Source organism: Perna viridis, chromosome 2 (genome assembly GCF_037379345.1).
Source record: "Perna viridis isolate PV_CMFRI_1.1 ecotype Kerala chromosome 2, ASM3737934v1, whole genome shotgun sequence".
Classification (NCBI taxonomy): Eukaryota; Metazoa; Mollusca; class Bivalvia; order Mytilida; family Mytilidae; genus Perna; species Perna viridis.
The window spans coordinates 22,445,948-22,471,600 of NC_142446.1; the positions used below are offsets into that span (position 1 = coordinate 22,445,948).

Genomic DNA, 25,653 nt, shown 5'->3' on the forward strand with positions numbered 1-25,653 from the left:
AGCACCATGAAAACTTATTTATTCAACGGGTCATAGTTTTCCTTCCCTCGTTTGTCTACCCCGGATTTGACTTTTTATGAGCAACTCGGCGGGTGTTTCTAGAAAAGCAGAGGACGCTTACCCTACCGGTGCACCTGGTCCATGCTCCCAGGTTTTAGTGGAGTCCGAGTTGCTCATTTACTTTTGTTACTTTGTATGTATCATTATAGTTACTTTATGTTCTGTGTTGTGTATGTCTGTTTTCCATGTCTGATCTTTGTCCCTGGATTACATTCTTTTGATTACCGCTATAACCTTGGTTCCCTTGGTTACTTTTTGAATCAGAAAAAATTGAAAATATTTGTCATGAAATTTTTATTAATGATCAGAAGTGGTTCATTATAGGAGTATGTAAACTCCCCTCAATGAAAAATGAAAAATTCTATGAAAGTTTTACTAAATCTTGAGAAAAAAACTTACATGTATGTTTCAAATGATGCTATATACTAAATTTATTAAAAACCGGAGTGACAAAAATTGGGAGAAATTTAGGCAACAAAGAAATTTGGTAACAAAACTTAAAAAAAAGACATGTCAAACGTATTTAATAATTTTCTTTCCACAGTAGCTGACAAAATTGGAGCAGATGTTGTATATGACCCCTCAAACCATCCCAATATAAATGAATTTTTGAACATCAGAAATGATAACAACAATTTTGTATTCAAAGAGGTATCTAATGAAAATGTAGAGAAAATTTTACATAAAACAAATGTGAAAAAGGCCACAGGTGCTGATGATATTCCAGCAAAAATGGTAAAACAATGTAAATCTTGTATAGTGCCTTACCACTCTTGTTAATATGTCAATTGAAAATATCTGTTTCCTGATAAATCGAAAGAGGCACATGTTACACCTTTATTCAAGAAAAATGATCCATTGTCAAAAATCAATTATAGACCTGTTAGTGTCCTTCAAATATTTTCTAACGTTTTTTCAAAAGATATATGAAATACAATTATCTGATTATTTTGACAAAATATGCGATCCTTTTCTATGTGCTTTCAGACGTGGTCATGGATGACAGACCACACTATTCAGAGTATTAGAAGATTGGTGAGCTGCTCTTGACAAAAACCAATATGTAGATATGTAGCAGCAGTTTTGATGGATCTTTCTAAGGTCTTTGATTGCCTCCCCCATGAAATTCTACTCGATAAATTATCAGCATACGGTGTTTACATAAATTCAGTCTCCCTCCTAAAATCTTATTTATCAAACAGAAAACAGCAAATTAAAGTTAATAATGTTCTGAGTGGGTGGGCTGACATTCAAAAACGTGTACCTCAGGACTCTATCTTAGGGCCATTGTTGTTTAACGTTTTTATAAATGACATTTTTTTCTTTATAAAATAAAGGAGCCAATATAATTATGCAGACAATAATACCTTGTCATTTTGTAACCCTGATTTTGATAAGTTATTCTCTACTCTTGAATCTGAGTCCCAAATTTTGATTGATTGGTTTCGGTTTAATAAAATGCAAGCAAATCCTGATAAATTTCAAGTTCTTGTAGTGGAGAAAAAGACATTTTGAAAAATCCCTCATTCAAAATTCAGACCTCGCTTGCGAAAAAACGGTGAAATTACTAGCAATAGAGATTGACTATCAATTAAATTCTGATGATCTGTAGGAAGGCATCTCAGCAACTAAATGTATTAAAAAGATTGGGCTCTTATTTGGATCATTTAAGTAAACCAGCTATATTTCATACTTTTATTCTGAGTAATTTCAATTTTTTGCCCTTTGGCTTGACACTTTTTTGCAGAAAAGAATTTAAAAAAAATTAGAAAATGTACAAGAAAGAGCACTTCGTCTCGTACATGAGGAATTCCTCATCAAAGCTCGGGTTCCTTCACTGCAGTTCAGACGGATAAGAACTATGGCTTTAGAAACTTTAAAAATTTTTAATAATATTGCCCCTGTATGTCTAAAAAAAATCTGGTAAATGTAAAAAATTCTAAATATTCCATCAGGTATGTAAACTTATTGGATGTGCTTCAGGTGAAGTCAAGCAGATACGGTAAGACAAAAATGCTGCGGCAACACTCCGGAACAGCCTTCCCAACCATTTCAGGAGAGAAAACAGTTTTTTTTTTTAATTTCAAAAGTCTAATTCAGTCCTGGAATGGTTCGGAATGTAGCTGTTCAGCATGCCGGTAACTTTCTGTTATATATCACACTTATTTTAGCTATGTTTTGTTTGGCTTCTAGTTGAATAGTAGTACTTCTGCTTTAGATTTAGTTTCTGCATGTTTATATACTTTTATACTTAGTTCTTTGCTATATCATTATGTTTTAATATTTGCATGTTATGCTTATTTTGTGCTTGATTATATTTATTGCTTTGTGTGTATGTGTCCTTACCTTGTTTTATGTTATGTTATTGTTTTATGATTCGGTCAAAAGCTCATTAGAACTTGTGCATGTATTTATGACATGCCGAATCAAAATACAATTTTCTTATCTTATCTTATCTGATTATTTTTTATTCTAAGAAAAATACGCAGTAAGCACACAAAACAAAGTCGCAAGCCTTGTGTTGTGAACTGTATGATATGTATTTGCAGAACTGTACACAGATTAAACCGTTATATAATAAACAAGGCTAAAAGGGAACACGACGTTTACGAGTGAGAGAAAACCGGCCTGTACGACAAAATTGTACAATCTAAACATGACAAATATGTTGTCGTACCAGCAGACAAAGCCCAAAACAACATTGTTTTGTCTGCAAAACGTTTTATATCCAATGTTTATTATCAGAGGTAGACGTAGAAAATAATAGCAGTGATAAGACCTACACTGCTACCACTCTCTCCAAAAAAAGAGATTGTGGAAAACCATAAATCTGTGCTATCCTCTTTTGGTCTCTCTACCAAGGACGATGATTGTGATTTACCGTCTATGTACTGGATTCCTAAACTTCACAAGAATCCATACAAACAACGTTTCATAGCTGGATCTGCAAAATGTACCACCAAACATCTTTCAAAACTTCTAACTTCTATATTCACAACTGTCAAATAGGGTCTACAGTCCTACCACAATACTTGTTACTCCCGTAGTGGTATTAATTCAATGTGGATTCTGAAAAATTCGAAAGATCTTTTGGAGACAATCAGTTCAAGACTATTACCTGAATATAATAGCATTAAAATCTATGATTTTTCAACACTGTATACTTCTATTCCCCATACTCAGTTAAAATCCCGACTTAAAAACATTATACATCGTTGTTTTTCTAAAAAAAGATGGTACACCTAGATACAAATATATAGTTCTTGGTAGAGATTCCTCATACTTTGTAAGAAATAATTCCAAATCATCTTCCAAATATACAGAGGAAGATGTTTACAAAATGCTGGACTTTTTAATCGACAACATATTTGTCCAGTGTGGTGGACGTGTTTTTCAACAAACGGTCGGCGTTCCAATGGGAACAAATTGTGCTCCTTTACTTGCTGACCTATTCCTTCACTCTTATGAGGCTGACTTTATAGCTGATCTGATAAGAAAGAAAGAATATCGTTTGGCTAGATCCTTCAATCTCAGTTTCCGCTATATAGATGATGTATTATCTTTAAACAATCCTAATTTCGGGGATTTGATACATCGCATCTACCCAAAAGAACTTGAGATAAAGGATACTACAGACTCTGTGAAGTCAGCCTCATATCTTGACCTACACTTAGAAATCGATGGTAAAGGAAAACTATTGACCAAACTTTACGACAAACGTGATGACTTTTCATTCAGAATTGTCAACTTTCCTGTCATCTGTGGCAACATCCCTTCGGTTCCTGCGTATGGAGTGTTCATATCACAACTCATACGTTATGCCAGAGCTTGCCGAAACTACGCAGACTTTTGTATCGCGCTAGAACTCTAACAAATAGGCTTCTGGAACAATGTTATGTTGCTACAAGATTGAAGTCATCACTACAGAAGTTTTATGGTCGTTATCATGAACTCGTGGATCGTTATGGTGTATCCATCAGCACCATGAGAACTGATTAATTCAACGGGTCATAGTTTTCCTTCCCTCGTTTGTCTACCCCGGACTTGACTTTTTATGAGCAACTCGGCGGGTGTTTCTAGAAAAGCAGAGGATGCTTACCCTACCAGTGCACCTGGTTCATGCTCCCAGTTTTTAGTGGAGTCCGAGTTGCTCATTTACTTTTGTTACTTTGTATGTATCATTTTAGTTACTTTATGTTCTTTGTTGTGTATGTCTGTTTTCCATGTCTGATCTTTGTCCCTGGATTACATTCTTTTGATTACCGCTATAACCTTGGTTCCCTTGATTACTCTTTTATACGAATATTCCAAAACTGTCGACCCAAAATTCAAGAAGAGGTGAACTATTGTTAGTAGATCGATGTACAAAAGCAAACCATCTCTTCAACTAAAGTGCCTTGCAACAGTTGTGTTTCCGAAGAGTTAAGCTTCGAAGAAATTTCTGTTGATGAAATCAATTAAGCCATGAGCGAGTTACGAAATGATTTGTACGATATCGGTTCCTCGGTTCTTAACTCTTGACTTCTTTTTAATCAGCATGGTCTTAAGCAATACTGGTACCAGTCTGCAGGTCAACACAAGACAAATTATCGGGGTGTTAGTCTCCGTGACCAACATAGAAAAAAATCTTGACAAATTAACATTTTGAATGTTAGACGTTTTAAGTGATCTAGTGGTTAATTGTGTGTCAACTGATATGGTTTTCGTACTCTGTTATACGAATCTCATTTTGTCAAGATAGAAGAATCTACAGTATCTTTTTGAGTACCAGAAAGTATAAAGTAGTGTATGTAAAATCGTGCTTTGATTCCACGAGTTCAACTGAATGTTTTGACAACTTTGATGTTACGATTGGCAACTTATTTTCACCTACCGGTATACGGTTTTCTTTTAATGTTTATGATTTTAAACAGGAATGTGTAAGTGATACATGTAAAAATATTCCTGTTGAGTTTTATATCCATGAATACCAGTCCAGATAATTACTTTGTGAATAGTCTGGTGCATTAATCAGAATGTGATACATCGATTAGGATACCCGAAAGTTTCCTCATTTCCTCGAATAGCGGTCACAAACTGATCTAAAAGTTCGTCAACCCTTATAAACTGGATGTACTAACACCATACAAATTGCCAATCGTCCTATACTCGGCTGATGATCCAAGAAATTAAATGGCATTATCGACTCATGTTTTTCACATCTACAGAACTTCTTACAGGTTTCTTCCGGCTTTAAACATAGATCTCTATAAATTGGACTCAAACGTATTCCAACTCATTTTGAAATTCTGAAACTACCCTTGTTCATGGAATGTTTCTAACATATTATCTTCCCACCAAACAGATGATCTGTCTTACTATCCAAGATAGTAAGGAATGGTTCTCTTTTTTCGTCTCTTAAAAGGCAAGATATATATCCATCGCGAAGATTTGCCAACAGGAGACCAAGAATTGAATGACTGCTTGATTTAAAAAATACACACCCAACAAAACATCATGTAAATGCTTAGCAATTTTGCTTTTATACACGTATGTAAAATTTGTGCTTGTAAGCGGATCTAAATTTGTTATTTGGTCTTGCAACTGGGAATGAAATGTGGTTATAATAGATTCATCATTTCGTGACTTGTTACGACTTATCAAAAAATAACTTCAACAATTCAAAAAACTATTTGTGTCATTTGATATTGAGACTTTCGAACTGAAGATGCGGGTGATATTAAGCATTGTAAAGCTTCCTTTTTCTTACTATTTTCTTAATGTTACTCGGAAATAAGATACAAAGTACTTGAAAATCTAAAGGCCTACATGTGTGTTAAAACTGAAGACAACCGGATTATTACATGTATTACCATTTCCACGTTTCAATACAAAAAGCTCCGTCTATTAAAGGTACAAAACTTAAATCATACAATTTTATGTATAGGTATACTATATATAAAGAAAAAAAACTTGGGACGGCCTTCTATTTTGAGACTTCGTACAACTACTTTCTGAGGAAAATTATCAAGCTTTGTAATTTAGGTAAAATATACGTTTACAAAAGCATTCCAGACCATGATCAAATAACATGTAGTATTTGTTTCAAATGGTCATCCTTTTTTTTTATTTTGATGACATACAACTCTATATCATAAATACTTCTATAATCAATATATATGTACGCGTAGTAATGCTTTTTTTTTTAATTTTAACTAGTAGGAGCATATGAATTGTAAGATTAGTCAAGGGAACTAAGATTCGAGCAGAAATAAAAAAATATAATCCAATGATAAAGACTAGACAGGGAAAACAGACACACACAACAAAGAACACGAAGTAACCAAAGATAACACGTACAAAGAAATAAATGTAAATGAGCAACTCGGACTCCACGTCAAAAAACTGAGAGCATGAATCAGGTGCACCGTTAGAGTAAGTGTCTTCAGCCTTCCCAGAAAGACCTGCCGAGTTGCTCATAAAAAGTCAAGTCCGGGGTAGACACTATGACACAGTGAATAAATTGGTTTGCATGGTGCAGATGGATACGCAATATCCATGATGACGACCAAAAAACTGTAGTAATGACTTCAATCTTGTAACAAAACCCTCTTCCAGAAGCCTAATTGTAATAAGTCGATTAATATTGTGTAGTTACAAAACAAACAAGAGAGTTCGATTTAGAAGATGTATGAGATAGTAAATACTATATTACATGCTGTACATCTAATTATGCCTATTCGCACAAGAAAACAAAAATATTTTCGATTTGTTTCTGTGCTATTTTACGGTTACAATTCAATATTGATTATATCAATATTTAAACCAGTCGATGAATTTCCTTCACCTTTGTTGATTAAGCTATTTCTTGACTCCTACCTTTTATCCCAGTATGAATAAACGAGTTGCTGTCTATAGTGGTGGTGGCTATTTATTGTAATCGAAGTATTTGCTAACGTACTTTGCTTACAATATATAGTGCGTTTGTTAATTGTACATATGCTCATCCCATTATCATTCTGTGTTCTATTGTGAAATGATTTCTACTTGGCGTTAGATAGTTCAGGCAGTATGCTGTCTTGATTTTATGGATTAAATATTTGTTTTAACCTAGTGCAGTCTAATTTCAACGTAAACGGTTTTAAGTGAGTCTTTATATCGAACGATTTATTACGAAAATAACCTGGAAACAAAGTTGTTCACGAAACAAAACTTAAAACAAATGTTTCATTCTAATTATCATTTAAGTAAATATTAGTGGAACGATATTATATACATTGTTATAAGCCTTTGATGGCAGTCATATTGGTATGCAAACAGTTTTGCCTTCTGGGATACAACCAATAAACACCATCAAGTGATGATATTGTACTAGGTAGTTCTGTCGTATAACATACAGCGTTTTAATTGGTTATCATTGATCAGAAAAATGAAGACAACAACGTCTACTTATTGTTTCAAAGAACTGACTCTTGTAGATAGAGTTATATAAAATGAACAGGCCCCGATCGATGAAACCTTGTCATTTCAATTCTAAACACTGCCTAATACCAGCATAAGGGGAGAATAAAGCCATATTCAAGGAGCATATGGAAAACCTTTGTTCTATAGTCCGTTGGAATATAGATTTTTTTACAAAAAGAGTGGATTTTAGAAAGATTCTTAAGCGATTGGTTTTTATGTTATATTATTCTATTTGATAACAAGTCGGTAAATTGGTTGTGAATTTATTAAATGGAGGATTGATTGATTAATGGATCGTACAAAGCTGTATAGTGTGTCTTAGACTCCCAAAGGAGTTGTTTTCATGGAATAAGGAATATGCAAGTGGTTTACAGCGGAGGCTCTACACCAACCCCTTCCCCTAGACTTCAGAGAAAAGCAATCAAAGGATATGGAAGACCGGTTCTGCCGGGATATTTTCCTCCAACAGTGCATCACACGAACATCTCTCGATCTCACACGAAAGAGAAGGAGAAGGAAGATCCTGAATCAAGTCTGAGGGATTCAATTCCGGCTATGAGTAAACCTATGGCTATAATTTGTCTGATATTAAATATCCTCGCTCCAGGTCTAGGTATGTAACATATGCTAAAAATCAATTTGTATTACATATTAATATACTTGATACGGGTTAATGCAGGATTGAAACATGAAATATGTAAAATCACCTATAATGTATTGAAACTCACATGTTTTCTTAATACAAGCTATTAAGTATATACGTATACCAACTGGAAATAATTGAAAAATAGTCTAAAGCTTGGAAATTTGTCATTTTTCCGAACCATGTGGATCAATCATCTTTAAAGTATGAATGCAGTCATTTCAGTAAAATCTTATTGACTTTTCAGTACAAGTTATAATGTTGACATTAACGAAGAATAGAACTTGCTTCTAAAGTAAATTTACCGTAGAAATGCATCTTAGCTATACTAACCCAAGCAATTTATCAAATATTTTTGCAATAAAGAAGTCTTGAAACCTTATGATTTCAGCCAAGATGGCTTTACAGTCTCTGTTTATCTAATTTCCCGTCTATTGAAAATAATCAAATTAAATGAAAACTGAAGAGGAAATTGGTAGTTCTATTTTGTCATTTTAAATCATATTGTCCCTGTTTATGGTTTATATAAGCTCATATCCTCATCATTGATGGAGGATACGCTATCATTACGTTCGTCACTTTGTGGTCGGTGAAGGAGGATACGCTATCATTACGTTCGTCACTTTGTGGTCGGTGAATTAGTTACAAAGCGTTAAGTGACACAATAGAGTTTCCAATTACGACTGTTGCTTCAATATAATCAATATGTATCAGTATATCTACGGTCTCATTCTTTGATTGAAGTTTTAATATAAAGTACGAAGACTGACAGTTATTTGCAGCTATTTACAAGGAATATTGTATCTTAAAATTAAATTTTATCCAGTCTTCAGTGTAAATCAGTATTAAGTTCAGATCAGAGCTGTTGAATCCATTCGGAGGCACCGAGAATATACAGAACAATAAAGTAACCAAAGCCAATACTTCCTTTATGAAATGAACAACATAAGTACCAACGAAAATCATTAGAAGAATCTTGTACCCACACTTCATCATTTTTTTCATAATGTTTACCATGCACTAGCGTCGACTAAGTAAGATAATTTAATTGTTTTATATTACCAAGATTTATTATCCAGCGTAAATTAAATAATTTCATTTTTATGCGACGCTGGAGGCAACGACAGACTTAGAATTTTAAGGTAGGATTCATTCAAACCTGAACCCCATTAAAAGAATAATAAATTCGAGACGGAGATTTGAAACCAAAAGAGTCAGAACTTCATGATTACAGAGAAAGAACTTAAGATCCCATTTTCACCTGATGTATACCGACCGGGAGGAAAGGAGGTAAAGAAGGCCCTAGGACTACCTAGCCTATATATACAGACCCATTATAACATGTAAATGAATTAGTTGTATTTAATCTCATCCCTCAGAATGAAATGATAGTTGTAAATACATTTATTTTAATATAGATTGTTGCGTCTTAAAATGTACAGTTTTACGAATCTTTTACGATGTTTAATTTCTTGTTGTCAAATTTCTAATTTTGTTGTGGAGAGGTCGATGCTAATAAAGAATGTTCATCAGAACCATTTATGTAGCTTATTCAACAAAATTCGTATGCTACAACGACCCACTTATATCCGATCTACAATACTTTCATTATTATCAATAGTTACCACGCCAAGCCGATGCATGTGTTCGTAGTTGTAACTGGTAATAACGTGTAAGTGCCTTAACTTTGCCAATTTTGGCAAAAGATACAAATCATTCCTACCATGATGTGTTATATTTTTTGCATACTGTATCTCGTTAACTCATAATAAAGAGGAAAGACTGTTTTTCTTAAGGGTTAATGTTAGCTTTTTGGGAATAAAGTCGGTCACCTGTCCATCGTATTGATATGCAAAAATGTCGATGATGTCGAAAAAAAGTGTTGTTGTAGAACACAGTACAGTAGTTGCATACATTGTAATTTGATTCTGAGGTTGCATTTGACAGCGCATCTCTGACAGCGCATTAATCTGAAATAAAATCAATATATACGGACAAGACTTGGAATTGGAATGAAAAGCTAAAAGACTCAAGCTTTTATATCTAAGTAAATATTTAAATAAAAGTCACTATGTACAGTTCATTCATTTACACTTTGATATGATTATTATTGCTGGGTTGTCATGACCATTACACGAACTCATAGTAACCAAGAATCGAGGATGTGCGTGGCACTTTGAATTGGTTTAACAATATAACACAGGTTGAACAAGATCTGGTAACATATATCTGTAATTGACAACCAATTTTAACTTAACTTTTGGTATAATTCTAAACATGAGATTCGTCATGCTTATTGCCGCTTTTGATTGGTCGAGAACGTCTTTGCCTGATAGTTCATACTTGCATGAACGCCAGTCAACTTGAAACCAACATGGCGGCAATAGTTCAAAAGTGTGTGGCAACGACCTAAACGGCATAATATAGCCGTAAGAATAGTTTATTACATCCACATTGATTTTACTGGTACAGTTCGTTTACAGAGAGTAATCTTCAGCTCGGGGGAAAGATACTTATAAATGCTTAAAATCTTACTACAAGTAAACTCGCCCCAAAATTGAATTGTCTCAGAACTAGATTCTATAAATGCATTTACCGGTTCAACACATTTAAAAAAAATGTCGGGATAGAATTATATAAACAGCTATTTTCGGTCGTTCATGCATGTATGAACGGATCTCTCCACTCCCAAACATTACATGAACGACAGAAAAAAAGGTGTTTAATCCATAATATATCGTTCAATATATTAGAAGCAAACGCCGTACTTCATTTGTATCAGAATAAACTGTTGTGTTTTGAAACCAGAATGACAAAAGACAAAGAAATCTGATTTCAAATGGGAAATATATCTTGTTACATGTATATGTCTTGTTACATGTATATATTTTGTTGCTTAGTTGATTCTTATTTCAAGTTGCGTTGGTAGCGTTTCTGGTATTTGCAATTTAACTTCGTGTCATTTTTTGAAAAGTTGCTTTTGCAAATACATGTATACACTTTTTGTATTGATTGTTTAATTTCTACTTGATGATATACATGTATGGTACATTCAAACAGCTTCATTTTAATGGAGTATAAAGAATTTGAGCTACTCGAGATTTCGATGCCTATACAGAGTATATTTAATTAAAGCTGCATTAGCTGTCATTTTTGTAAATTTTTGTTTCTGTTGAAATATGCCTTAACTTTGAATTATTTCTACTGAATTGTACTTTTCCTCTATAACTTCATTCAATATCCACAAATAAAATGCATTAAATATATGAAATAGGTGTCTATATATTTATTGTCTTGCAAGACAAAAAATCGACCTAGATAAATTCGTATGCATGTGACTTCTGGTGACCTTGATCCGCGCATGTGCTGTAAGGGTCGCTTCTTTAATAACAAATCCGATAGTAAAGGGAAAGTGGTTAATCAACGGTGAGGAAGACCGACGGACTCTAGCCGTAAAAGAAAAAGTCCGAATATAACGCTAGGGTCCGTTTGAAATTTACCTATTGTGATATAATGTGGCTCAAATATGGTCATTAGTTATTTGAAAACTAATCAAGAAGTAGATGAAATTAAATGAAAACAAAACACGTGCTTAACTGTGTATCCCTTATTGTTATTGTTTTTACAAAGGTTAAAGTATTTTTAAACCAAGTGAATGTCCTGTCGTCAATCTTCGGAAGTAATGGCGAAAAATTATTAGATCAGAGCTATCGATCTTCTCTTATTAAAAAAAGTTGTTTTCACAATATTCTGTAGGTATTATCGACATTAATTGCTTTAACTGCATTACTACAAACTTATTTCATTGAATCAGCAAAATTCAGTAGAATCAAAACCGAACAAATGTGGCAGCTAGTGCAGCTTTAATTTTACCAAGTTATAACAAACGAGCAATAACAAAACAAACAGGAAATAAATTTACAATCAACAGCAAAAAAAATCACTTTTATCAATATAGATTTTATAATCTCGTCGTTATTTCATCTTCGATATGAAAGTAAAAATCATTCTTCATCACATTTACGTTCAACTTAAATTCGGATATCTATTTCTTTCTGGGTGTTTAATGGGTATCAACTTATATATATTTCTAAAATATCTATGTCATTTACATTTTTGCTCTCATTTTTCCTTTTCAAAAACATAGTTTCGTATCTGAATTATTAGGTTAATGCTGTGGATTTAATTTGAAACAATATTTACTTTTCTTAGAAAACCCCGATCCATTTAAACCATTCAATGTGAATCTATTGCATCTTGCTTTTAGAAACCTCATACTAACAGATTGAATACAAGCAATCAACATTCCTTGTAGTCTTGTTTTGATTGTACAATGGTTTTATGGATTTGCTTAAAACCTAAAGAGTACAAATCAGTTCCTGTGGACTTTTTTACATGTGAAAAATAAGAGCGTTATTGGAACAACTATTTGAATTATTTAGTTTGATAGTAATAAACAAATATTTTGTTCTTGATTATCCGTTGAAATTTTTTTTTCTTGTCTTTATTTTGAAATATAATTGTTTTTTATGTACTAGCTAGTTCTCTATTTTCGCAATTTTCAAAACATAAACACAGACTCTAGCATTCCAAATTTAATTTGTTAACACATACTCAGAAAGACAATCGACAAGTAAACATCCGAATGAAAACAAGTACGGATATCTAACTTTGATTAAATTGCGATATGTTTTGAGTATAAATGTTGCACTGTCGTTTTTTTTTTAAAGCTTTTTCTCAGTCTTTAAAGTTTTGAGTATGTGTCTTTATTTTCCTAGATATCACTTTTTCATTGTATATATTAAGCTTTGATCCAAAACGTTAGATACAGAAAAGGTTGCTGTCATTCATATGGACTTTTCCCTACCGTTAAACAAAATGAATGTAAACAGGGACAGATAACTATGCTTGTCTGAAATAGAAACTCTTATATAAGGAGAGCCGTAAAGGGAAAAGGAAACTCCGATTTGGGAACCTGCATCAGTAATGCAAAGATACAGATATCGTTTTCCCTGCGTCTAATTGAATGATAACTTCTGAATTTGAAAAAAGACTATATACCAGAGATACATAGAAAACACATTTATAAATACGAATATTATATCTACGATTTTTTCAAATCGATGCACATGACGTAAACTTATTTACACCCGTTATATGATTGCGACGAGGAAATATGTTTAATGTAGTATATATATTTGATCTTAAGTAAGCCGTGATAATTTTCATACTGAAGGAAAAAAACAGCAAGAGCGGATGGAAAGTACCATATGGTTTATAAATAATAGATATTGAATTCCATTAAGTATTATATGTAGACAGTAAACGAAATGTTGCGTTACCCGCAGATGTTTGATTTTAGATGTAGATGTCGATGCCAACATCCTTCCATAAACAAATTACTTGGCACTGGCCTGAACCTTTATTTACATTGCAATCATTTTCATTACAGAGTGAATTTATCATGTTCATAACTGCATGATGTTTTTTTGTCAAATTTTATTTGTATTATGTATGACTTGTTGTTATCTAGTACAATGAAGCCATTCTATTTTCTTTACTTTGGAAAAAAATCTACTTCTTTGATTTTTTTTTTTTAATCTAACAAAAAGTTAAGAATTAAGAAAATAAAAATCCAATTGCTGAACACTTTATCGACTTCCAATCTATCAGTCCACACAGCAGACCGTGAGGGAACTTGTGGCAAAATGCTGTAGGTGACAAACTAACGTGGCAATTTACCGGTAGAGTCAACGAGAAGGGTAACTAGCGGTGGAGTTTTAGGCGATAAATCAGAGGGGGCTAGCAGTCTTTTTTTTTATTTTTCAGAAGCAAACGGTTCTCTTGAAAGTGTCCTTTACATATATGTAGCTGTTGATACTTTCATAATTCCATTTCATTATTAGCTAAGCTGCCTTTGTCGTCACCTTTCGTCTGTCGTCTGTGGTTAATCTTCTCTTCTCTGAAACCGCTCTGTGGATCATTATCAGCATCCTTTGAGATATTGTGTCAATTGTGCTGATCAAGCGTAAAATGTGGCAGCCGTTGGTACACCAGGATTCGCTTGTTTCTATATATCTCGAAAACTATAAAAAGAAACTTATTTACATTTGGTTTTTCTGAAAGGATTTTAGCTCAGTGACAACTTGAAAACCGTAATCTATAGCTGAAATGATCCTTATGACAAGGCTTTCGAAAGTCCTTGTACAGTTATAGTTGTTTGACGACTACTTGTTGTAGAAAGCCCTGACTGTCTAGTTATTTCAGTTGTGTAATTTTGTTGTAACCTTTATTTATATGGTGTTTAGCCAAAATTAAACCGTAATAGATAGAAATAAATTTTCAAGTGTTGATATGATCTACCGCAGTCTCGAAGGTCCTAGTTGTGTGGCGATAACTTTTTTTGAGTAATTGCCTTTAAAATGAAAAACATCACTAATTGTGTGTGTGTTTTGTTTTGTTTGTGTTTGTGTTTGTTTTCGTTTTGGTTTTTTTCTATGCCGCTTTTTGCTTATGGTATCTGTCCTTGTTTTCTTCGCTTGTTTGTTTTGAAAGTGGAATTTGAATATATTAAAATTTGAATTAAATAAATGCATAATGCACAGACTTGAAAATTTGTACGGTGGAATATCTATCGACATTATAATTGCCATACCTATATAATATGAAAGAGTATTTAAACGTGTGGTTTGTTTCAAATGATTATGTTGTTGTCTGATAACAATAAAGCTATTCCACACATCTCATTATCACATAAAGTACCATATTCAAAGAATTTGTTCTATCTGACATTAAACATAATGTCTTGCCCGACATTTGATAACAGTATATCATGGTAAATAAACCTTCACTATATGTTCGGAGTTTATTTCTTAATGAACAATCAAAATGCAACAAGAACTATGAGTGAACGCAGAGCTCAACAACCAGTTTCCTTTTGACTATTTCTATAGATTTTATCAGTTCGTTCAGTTCTCTTCATTGTAGTAGTTATATGTCACTTTTACAATAAGAATTAAGCAGGTGCAAGTACTGATTACGATATAGATTAGAACTGTTGTGACCACTAAGTATGTGTAATAGTAACCTAAGTTGTGAATACAGAGCGTGTAACACTAATTTCCTTCGTTTTCGTTGTTTTTTCTATGACAGATAGCCCATGGCATACAGGCACACGATAGGTAAAATAGCCAACCACAACACGCAAAGTAAATGTAGTGCAGTAAAATCCAGGGGGTCAATGAATTGATCTATCCAACTTTTTGCATGTAGGTCCACCTCTTTGCTTGACAATGTATATTCAAATATTACAAAACAACTAATAGAGAATTAATTACTATACAACGTAATGTTCTGGTTATTACTGTTAATCGCATGTGGTTAATCGGCGCCCAGTAATACGACACATATTTTATGCAAATTTACTCATTGGCCTTTATTGTAATTCCACAGCTTTTGGCTGTAAAACGGAAGAAATATGTTATTACAGTCGTCATCTATTGAAGAACTGGGATTTCTTTCACTAAAGTGAGAATTCTTCGTCTTTTAACTCGTTCCGCTGCGCTCCACTCGTCAAAAGACGGAATTTCTCACACTCGTGGAAGAAATCCCAGATCTTAAATAGAGACTCGTGTAAGAATCCATTAGACTTCATTAGACAGCGTGTGTGTGACCTTCGAGTGTTCGTGGCTATTGAGAAGTATGTGTTTGGTAGTAGTTGTGAATTCGGGATATGCGTTGTAGTTTTGACCGCGGAGTATAACCTTAGAGAAAATGTTTGTGGGAGTAATGACTTCTGGGTGTGTGTGGTAGTTGTGACCACAGTGTATGACCTTAGAGAAAATGTGTGTGGCAGGAGTGACTTCGGGGTATGCGTAGTAGTTTTGATCGCGGAGTATGAACTTAGAGAAAATGTTTGTGGTAGTAGTGACTTCGGGGTCTGCGTAGTATTTCTGACCTCAGTGTATGACCTGAGAGAAAACGTTTGTGGTAGTGACATCGGAGTGTGTGTGGGTAGTTGTGTCCTCTGAGAAAATGACTCTGGTAGTAGTGGCCACACATGTGTAGTAGATTTGGCTACAGGGCATGGTGGTGTCAGTGATCTTAGAGTACGTACACATAATATGTGTGATAGTAGAGACCTCAGGGCATATGTGGTAGCAGTGGCGACAATTATATGTTGTATTGTGATGAGGTATGTTACTGAAAAATCTACAATTTTATCAAAACAAAGATTTGGAAAAAAAATAAAGAACAAATTGAATTAAACACTAAACAGAGAATCTATCAGACAAGAAATAAGTGGATTACATTGAGACAAATTATTGTTTCTGACTCCTACTGAATATGTTTTTATTCAAGTGAAAATCATTTAGTGTTTTATTTGATAATCAGAATTCACAATTACATTCTTACCGATTTAATGTAGAAGTAACGAGTTTGCGGGAGTGTCTAACAAGAACAGAAGACAAATATATACATAGTGATTTCATCATGTCGACTATTTTTATTGAGGAAAAACAAAGGGCAGATCTAAATGAACAGATTAATCATGCTTTCGTAGAAACAAAATTACAAGGTCAAATAACAGGAAAATATAACATACACAAGAGTTCACAACGGCTGTAACGTCATGACGTTGGTGTCATATTCGATTGAACCGGGGCTGGTTACGAAAACTGGGCTGGTTACGAAAACTTAAATATTGATATTAGAATGTGGAGTTATCAAAGGCAATAAAGATATTAAAATGTTCGAAAATGGTTGTTGTTTTAGGATTATAATCATAAATCTTTGAAAGATGCCATTAATTGCGGAGGGAAAGCACTATTCGATCACAAGAACGTCCTTTTTCATATGTGGACAGGTAACGAATAGTATTTTTACTTAAGTATATTCACGCTAAAAGGACTGTATAAATATTCAGAATATCGTGTTTATTAAAAAAACATAATGAGTTTTATTGTCTTATAGTAGATAAATACGCACGTATGTTGTGATGTCACGTTGTCTTTTTCCCGACGTTTTCTACACGTTGCGTGCTACCCGGTCTTTATCAAAAGCTTTTTTCGTTAGCTTTGAATGAACTAATAACTATGAAATTTTGAGTTTTATATGTATATATGCTGCAGATAGTATAGTCTAAAAACAATGGTACTTGGTTGAACATGTATCTTAGCGCAGCATTTTGTCTGTCTCTAACAAAAATATCACATCTAAAATTTTATTTATTCACGCATACAACATGCGAAGTTCGAACGAATTGCTCTGTTTTGCGACGTAAAAACTCTTTTAACGTCAATTTTAAAAAAAAAAAACAATAAAAAGTATTGAAAAGTTACGATACTAGATTGAATTAATACGACAGTGGATGTAATGAATTAAATAAAAAAAAAACAATTTTAGCGAATCTGATAAAATAATGGAAGAAAAGTTGAAAAGAAAACATGAAAAAGAAATATGAAAATGTTGCCCAACTTTGACCCCCTACAACTTGAAAACGGTCCAAAAAACATAAAATCTGCTGTACATTTGTTTACACGAATTAAATAAAGAACACAATAAAAATAGAATAATTAAAATCGAAAAAAAATCACGTATTTTACCCTTTTTGGCCCCTTTTTCTAAAGCGGCAAGGGCAACAAAGTCAAAATTAAATAGGAATCTTCTTAGTTGTTGGTAAAATCATATCAACATTTCACAACAATTCGTTAACCACAACTTAAGTTATCGCACGGAAACGAAGTATCCCCAGTCGACGACGACGCAGACGACGACGACGCCGCCGACCACGACGACTGCGCCATAACATTATACGACCGCAAGTTTCTTTCGTCGTATAATTAAAACGGGAGATTTTGCTCTCAAATTTTCTCAGAGAGGGAGCTTTGCCAGGATTTTGTTTTCTCGAAATGTTTATTAATGTTTTATGTTTAGCAATAGACCTTAGAATTCCGGAACGAGTACATGTATTCGGAAATATCAACATACCATGTTCATCTACATTAGAGATAAATTCAGTTTATACGCTTCCACAATTTGATCTCCGGGGGGGAAGGGGGGGAGCGTTACTGACTTTTTTGCTTGTAGGTTTGTTGGCTTTCTGTTTTAGTGAGGGTGTTTTACTTTTTTCAGCGCATCACGAAATATGTTCTCATAATTCCTAACATTTTTCTCATAGGATAAAATTTCCTATCAATTATTTACCATATCAGGATGTAATCTGATCATTTCAATTGACCAAAACGTACGAAAAAATAATATCGAATCGGATAATTAAATAATAAACCATGTCGTGTGTGTTATTTTATGTAAAAAAAAATTAAATAAGCACACTTCTTTTTACACGTTACAGTTATAGAACGGTGTACGTCGCAATACAAAAAAAAACGTCGAAATTTTGCCGATTTTCGATTACAAAATACGACACCAACATCATACGCTACGTCCATATAATTTTATATTTAGGTTTGTTCTATTTAAAAACTAACGAAACCAAGAGCAATGTAAATGTTTTTTTTTTTAAATATATGTATGAACTTGCATTGTAGAATATTCTCATTCTAAATTTTGAAACCATCATAAAGTTCAAATTTTTTAGAGAAACCCGTTTATCCAGTTATGTTGGTCGTATTGTTGCTTGTTGCTTTACAATTATTTGCACTACCATCACTTCTTGTTATAATTTCGTTGATCACTTCATGGGATTAAGATCAGAGGAAGGTTATGAAATGGAACATTCATTAAACACCTAAACACTAATCTCATTCGATGTATCTTTTATTTGGAGTTAATTGCAGATTACTACAATTCTTTTCTGTGAATGAAAGAGTAATCAAGGGAACCAAAATTGCTCTTCACCTAATGTTTTGCCCCTCCTACGGTTCGCTCCGATGTGAACGCTTAGGCAGCAACCATTTGATTCTCATAGACAAACTTTTCTTCCCTTGAGCATGCTATTGTATAGTACCTTTCGCATGGACAGCATGTTTTAATTTTTTTTGTCTCTCTTTTTTCTCTTCAGTGATTTGTCAAATACTTTTTTTTCACATTTTCCTGAAACAAACTTTTTTTTCCAAAAAAAAAAACATACTCCCCCCCCCCCCACTGAATATCAAATGATTGCTGCATTAGTTGTAACCAACGGCAAGAAATATTAGTGTGTAATTTATTTGCTGAATCAAGGATCATCAGATAAAGTAATTCTTTCAAAGGTGTAGTGAAAGAGTGTTTATCTTTTTTTTTCAGGAACATTTATATCTGGTTTATCGGTGCTGTGTTGTTCTAAAGTGCGATTAAAAGATCAAACAAAACAGAGAGTCGTGTTGGTAAACGTCGGGGTTGCTGTACTACAGTTGATTACAGCCTTTATTTTGCTTCTAGGGTGGATTTGGAGCATTGTTTGGGGGACGTCTTTCATCACATACTCAAGTAAGTTCTGGCACATTTAATTCGGACGATTATTTGTTTAACAAAATTTATGTCATCACTTTATCCTTGTAATGAGGAATCCATTACATGACAAATATCGAAGTATCTTTTCTGAGTAAAATAAAATGTTTTCCTTGTAATTTAATTGACGAGATTCGTATTTAAAGTTCAAAAATCAGGTCGTTTGAAATAAATTGAGATTTAGAAGTAAATTACCAAGTGACTTTCCGGACAATTCACAGTATTTGAACGAAACGAAGTAACTAAAACGATAAAAACTTTTTTAATGTTTAGAACGATGACAAAAAGGAACTATAAAGTATACTTTTGTTCGTCAATCAGCTAAGATCGGTGAACTTCAAGTTGCGATATTCTCTTTTTAAAATCGGAACCGTGTTGATCCGAATGTTTCTCGGAGACTATGCGTTTCTCGGCTATATTAAAGTTCGATTATAACCGATCATTTCGTCTTTAAATATAAACTTCCCGCTCTCACATAAGTGAAAACACACGTATGGAACACATGTACACGTACATGGCATTTAAGAGGTACATTTTGATCTCGCATGAAGCTAAAATTGACGGTTCTATGGGAACGATCTGCAGCATAAAGTGGTGTAGTAATATACAACTATGCATACTATATGCGAATGTGCAGTACTGAAATAACGAGTATAAGAAGTCACAACAATATTAGCGACTTAAAAAGGGGTATTTTGCGATTTCAGAATTTTGGGCATTTGTCAGTAATTATAGTGATTCGGTTTCTAAAATCATGATTACCTGTGCTAAAATAGTATGCTGGGTTTCTGGTAAGGACATATGATAAGTATTTGACAAAACCTTACAAGGTGTATAGGTCCGTACTATCTCTACGATGTACTTCATAAGAACTAAGAATTTTCATGGAAAATTCAATATACCTCCCCGCTTTGAAAAGCGGAAGGTATATAGCGATCATACCCTGCATCCGTCCCCAGTTTTCACAAAACTTTATCACTTAATGTTATTATCCGCATCTCCCTCTAAATGACTTTTGCGGGTTTCATGTTGGACAGAATTTACCATTTGTCGACTAAAATGGGGGCCACCTTCATTTCTGAAACTTCTCCGCACACATTATCAATTGTGCACATCCTAGTTTGCATTTCCATGTAAATGATTTATGGAGTTTCGTGATCTATGAATGCTTATGCAAAATTTTAATAAGCGATCTCCGCTCGGCATATCAGATTTTTTCAGTCATTTAAGAAGAAAATGTTATCTCATAGAATGAGAAAATTGTGAAAACAACTCATTTTGTCATTTAGAACGTTAGTAACACAGATATCAAAGTTTGGGAACTCTGAAAATCTTAAAGATCTTTAGTTATGAAAATTATCATTGTTTCCCGAGGATGTCATTTCTATCACTGTACGAAAACTGAAATAATCGCCACAAATAAAAAGATAAGATGGATACAAGGGGAGATAACTATGTTCTTAGAGTATTTCATTATTTTTTTTATGTTTTTTCTTGCTGAGTTGCAGGCCTTTATCAAGGTATACACATAAAAAGGATAAGAAACGGCTACATTATGTATCTTCATTACTCATGATCCTTTGTAAAATGATAATAAAGTTTTGTTAAAATTAATTAAATTTGGGTATTTTAAAATATAATCAGTCACATCTCTTCTAAGGTTCTTGTAAAAAAGGCATTTTAGACTGAAGTGCATTTTATTTCAATAGGGTTTGAATTGCAATATATATACATAGCCTGTAATGTCGAGGTAATATTTCCAATTTACCAAATTCATTAGTAACCGGGTTTTTATTTTTTAAACTGTGATTGCTGGGTCTGTATTTTGTTAACAAATATTTTAAGGTATATCTAAATAATTTTCATAATCAAATGTCCTCTTGGTATGTAAAAAAATAAGTATCCAATTTGCCTTGATTCTGTAAATATAGATATTGCATTTTGTCCCATATTATTTTGAAACTTTAATTTGAGCTGTTTTCACTAACTTTTTAAATTTATTTTTGCCTAAATTTTTTGCCTACATTTTGGTCAATACCCAATTTTTCACTATTTCGTAAATTATGGGTGGGGGTACAAAAGTGAGGGTGCACTAGGTCATTGAAATAAGATAGGTAATAAGACTGGAAAAAATAGACAGCTGTCAATCAATACTCTCTATAAGAAAATAAGTAGATTTTAGTATATCACCTTTTTTTCCATTACAGTGAATATAAACAACCAGTTTTATGAACTATTTTTTTTATGAAATCAGCTGTACCGAGGGCATTTCTGATATGCTAATCCTACACATTTTATACAAGATTTTTTTTTCAGGTTTGATAAAACTTTAGCCAACTTCTGTAGTTGGTTCAGAATCAATAACATATATTGTTAATAGAATGTTGTATATCAAGTTTACGTTTAACTTTCAGAAGAATATTACAAGACTACTGTCAAGGAAGAACAAAAAAATACAGTTGATGTAGAAAAACAAAACGATACAGCCAATACAAAATTCCAAGAGACTTTTCGTCCACCAAAAGAGGAAGAAATTGAACAATTGCAAAATGGAACGTATGCAAATCATCACAGATCACATTCGATTAACTTACCTGGTTCTGCATCTGAATCTCACCAACCCATTATAGTGCTGCAAGAACTTCCCGTTGTAGGTGTGCCGACGTCTTTATCACAAGCGCGGCCTATAATGAACGCGAGGACTAGACATGAAAAAATTCTAAGGAGACAAATGTCGGAAAACGAATTATCTCCCTTTAATCTGACTGAAGAACAATTAGAAGACATAGTGATTCATGCTGCACCGTTACCACGTCATCGTCCAAACAATAGCATTCCAGAACAAGCGGGACCAAGTTCCAATATGAAATAGGTTAACAGTAACGGATGAATGATTGGCAAGAAAAGAAAATGTTCATTTACCAACAAGGCTGTCATCCTGTCGATTATACGTCGCCAGTAAACTCAATTTGCCATATCGTCAAATCTACGTTTGGCGCCTCAAAATCTTCAAATACAATATAGTTATCTCCTAATTTTCAGAAGTTTTGTTCAATATTTACTTTAATCGTTTGTCATTTTTAATGCTGTATCTTTCACCAGTGGCGACATCCCTTCACCACCTGTGTCACAACTCATACGTTACGCCAGAGCCTGTCGAAACTACGCGAACTTTTTTGTCGTCCTAGACTTCTTAACATTTGGCTTCTTGAACAGGGTCATGATGCTACAAGATTAACGACATCACTACATAAATTTTATTGTCGTCATCATGAACTCGTGGATCGCTATGATGTATCCATCTGCGCCATAAGTACCGATTTGTTCACCGTGTCATAGTTATTCTTTCCTTTTTGTCTACCCTGGACCTGAAATTTTATGAGCAACTCAGCAGGGGTTTCTAGACAAACGGAGGACGCTTACCCTAACTCTGCACCTAATCCATGCTCCAAGTTTTAGTGGATTCCGGCTTTCTCGTTTAGTTTTGTTTCTTTGTACGTGTCATTTTGGTTATTTCATGCTCGTTTTTCTGTTTTCCCTGTCTAATCTTTATCCTTGGAATATATTCTTTTGATTTCTGCTCGAATCTTGGTTCCCTTAATTACTCTTTCGTCCATTTTGAATAGAAACAAACCTGCAAACATTCCAATTTTCGCACACAGCAAAGCTCTTTTTTTCGCGTTTATTTGACGTTTCTCTCTGAATCTTTTGGAAGTATATTTTTTCATCGTTTTTTTTCATTTTCTAAACTGGGTATTTAACCAGATTAAGACACGAGTACAATTAATTCCCTCAGTTCATGCTGTACGTGTTAACTCACTTGATTTTCCTATATAAACTCCAAGAATACATTTACTGCAGACCAATCCACACACACACACACACACATATATATTCTGATACTGCTGCCTAATGTCGTGACATTACATGTACTATTGATGTTTTATAAAATATAAAGTATTATGCGATACATTAATAACAATGTAGTTTTATATTTATATGTGGTAGATCCAAATATCCCGAAAGGATCATGTTAATCCGATGCTATGATCCGTACTTCGTTTAAAAAAAATTATCCGAAGACATTTGTTTAAAAACTTCCATTTAATTCAATAAGGAGTAACCAGAAAGCACGAAAACAATGGCAAGGGTCTGTTTTTATTATGGATATTGGTATAGCTGTATTCAGACCTATTCCTGTATTGTGTGGTGTATAAGAGTTATTGTATTCTTTATGGTATAGTATGATTTTGATGTATTGATAATCATAGGCTTTCAGTATTGCGACAATCTGTTCATATTTTTAATTTTTTCTTTGTTAGACCGTCACATTTTTATGTTCGGTCTGTATACAGTATATCGTAAGACAGGTGGACTAGAAGACATTTTGGACCATAATTTTTCGAAATAATACCGATATCCTTTCCTATCAGCTTACGATAACTTGATAAATTATCATAGCTGGAAATCGCATTGAGCTTTGATAAGCGTAAAATTTAGTTGTCTTATTAGTCGATGTAAACTTGATGCTATCTTTATGATTCAAGTTTTATTTTGCATCCTAGTTAGCCGGTTTTTGCCAGCCCTCTATCATAACCGCTCGCCCTTTTGCAATTCAAAGGCTACTAAACATCCTCACTATGATAGCGGTAAGCTGCTGTGTGGTTCAATTTACTAGACAGTTTCTCGTTGTCTTCATCTAAAAAAAGGCAGTTAAGAATGAATTGAAATCCCTGTCTTCGTCCATAATAGAATAAGTCTAATCATGATTTTTTTTTGTTCTATATAAATGTATATTGTATATAAAACACTACGCGTTTATTTGCGAAAATATATGTAAGAAAATGAGCTTAATGGGTTTATATTGAACTACCAGTATATATTTGATGACTACTATTTAAAAAAAAACAAACAAACAAACAAAACAAACAAAAATGTTCGTCTTTATGCTAGGTCTTTACTTAAAGTGCCTGTTCTGACCTAAGACTTTTGTGTGAGTTTTTTTTTTTAGGAAAAGGAGAAAATGTTTTGGCAAACTTCAAATAATGATAAAAACAAACAATTTAGCAGACAAACCAAAGTTTTATTAAAAATGAAAATCACTCTTCACACTAATTCTCACCTCACCTATGCACTGAAATGCTGAAGTAAATAAACATATTTTATGTGTAGTATGAACGGACGAAAAATCTTCAGTTTCGTTATTGACAGTCTTGTTTGTTACAGAATTCTATACTTGTTGAACAAATGTTTTGAATAATTCATATTTAATATTTATTTTTGTAAGAAATGCATATATAATATGTAATGAAATAAAATATATATGACAGCTTTGCACGTAATTCAATTTCGGTCCGTCTGCCCGTCGGCCACTCTTCTTGATTGATTTGCGGTAGACGAAGCAGTTTGTTGATCTGATTAAATGATCGACTTCAAACCTTGGTTTTAATGTGAGAGAAATGATAAGTTTGTCCTGTAATACCTGTGTATTATACTAGTATCTGTCATTTATAAAGTTTTTACTGTGTGTTAATTTCAACAGTTGATTCGAACATCTAAAATTTTGATAGAAGTTTTAATAACTAGCACAATTCTAAGAAATAGTCACATTAAAGTATATAATAGAATCATTGTATATGTTATTTTGTTGGTTGTGAATAGCTACATACGATTTTTTTACAAATTAGATCAGAGATCAGAATTGATATACCATTCGTTGGAACCTATAAATTTGTTAAAACTGTTAGCATCTGAAATTTTCTCTTATACCGCCGCAGAAAATATAGTTCCATTGACATACCCCGCTTTGACACAAATCCAAACACTTAGGTCCCCTTTACAATTATTTCTAAAATATCAAGTTTAATCCATGTCATTCATGCCAATAAACAATTCAATAAACAACTTTTACTCCATACTGAATATGCTCCAATAAAAATCAGTTGGCCTCTACATTCGGTATTCAAGCTGTCTATACAAATGTTAGACGTATTAAAAGCATTTGATGTTTTTGCTAGGAAGGAAAACCATATGAGATTATACAATTTCTCCAGTTC

The 25,653-nt window shown here is 33.4% G+C and overlaps 1 protein-coding gene across 1 annotated transcript; it reads left to right on the top strand.

The window, feature by feature from the left end:
• Window positions 1–6,990: 6,990 nt before the first annotated feature.
• Window positions 6,991–24,931, top strand: LOC148624088 (uncharacterized). The gene is made up of 3 exons (XM_088566585.1): window positions 6,991–8,116; window positions 19,394–19,576; window positions 22,012–24,931. Exons 1-3 carry the CDS (start codon window positions 7,861–7,863, stop codon window positions 22,467–22,469), a joined length of 897 nt encoding a protein of 298 aa, XP_088422711.1. The 5' UTR covers window positions 6,991–7,860; the 3' UTR covers window positions 22,470–24,931.
• Window positions 24,932–25,653: the final 722 nt, after the last annotated feature.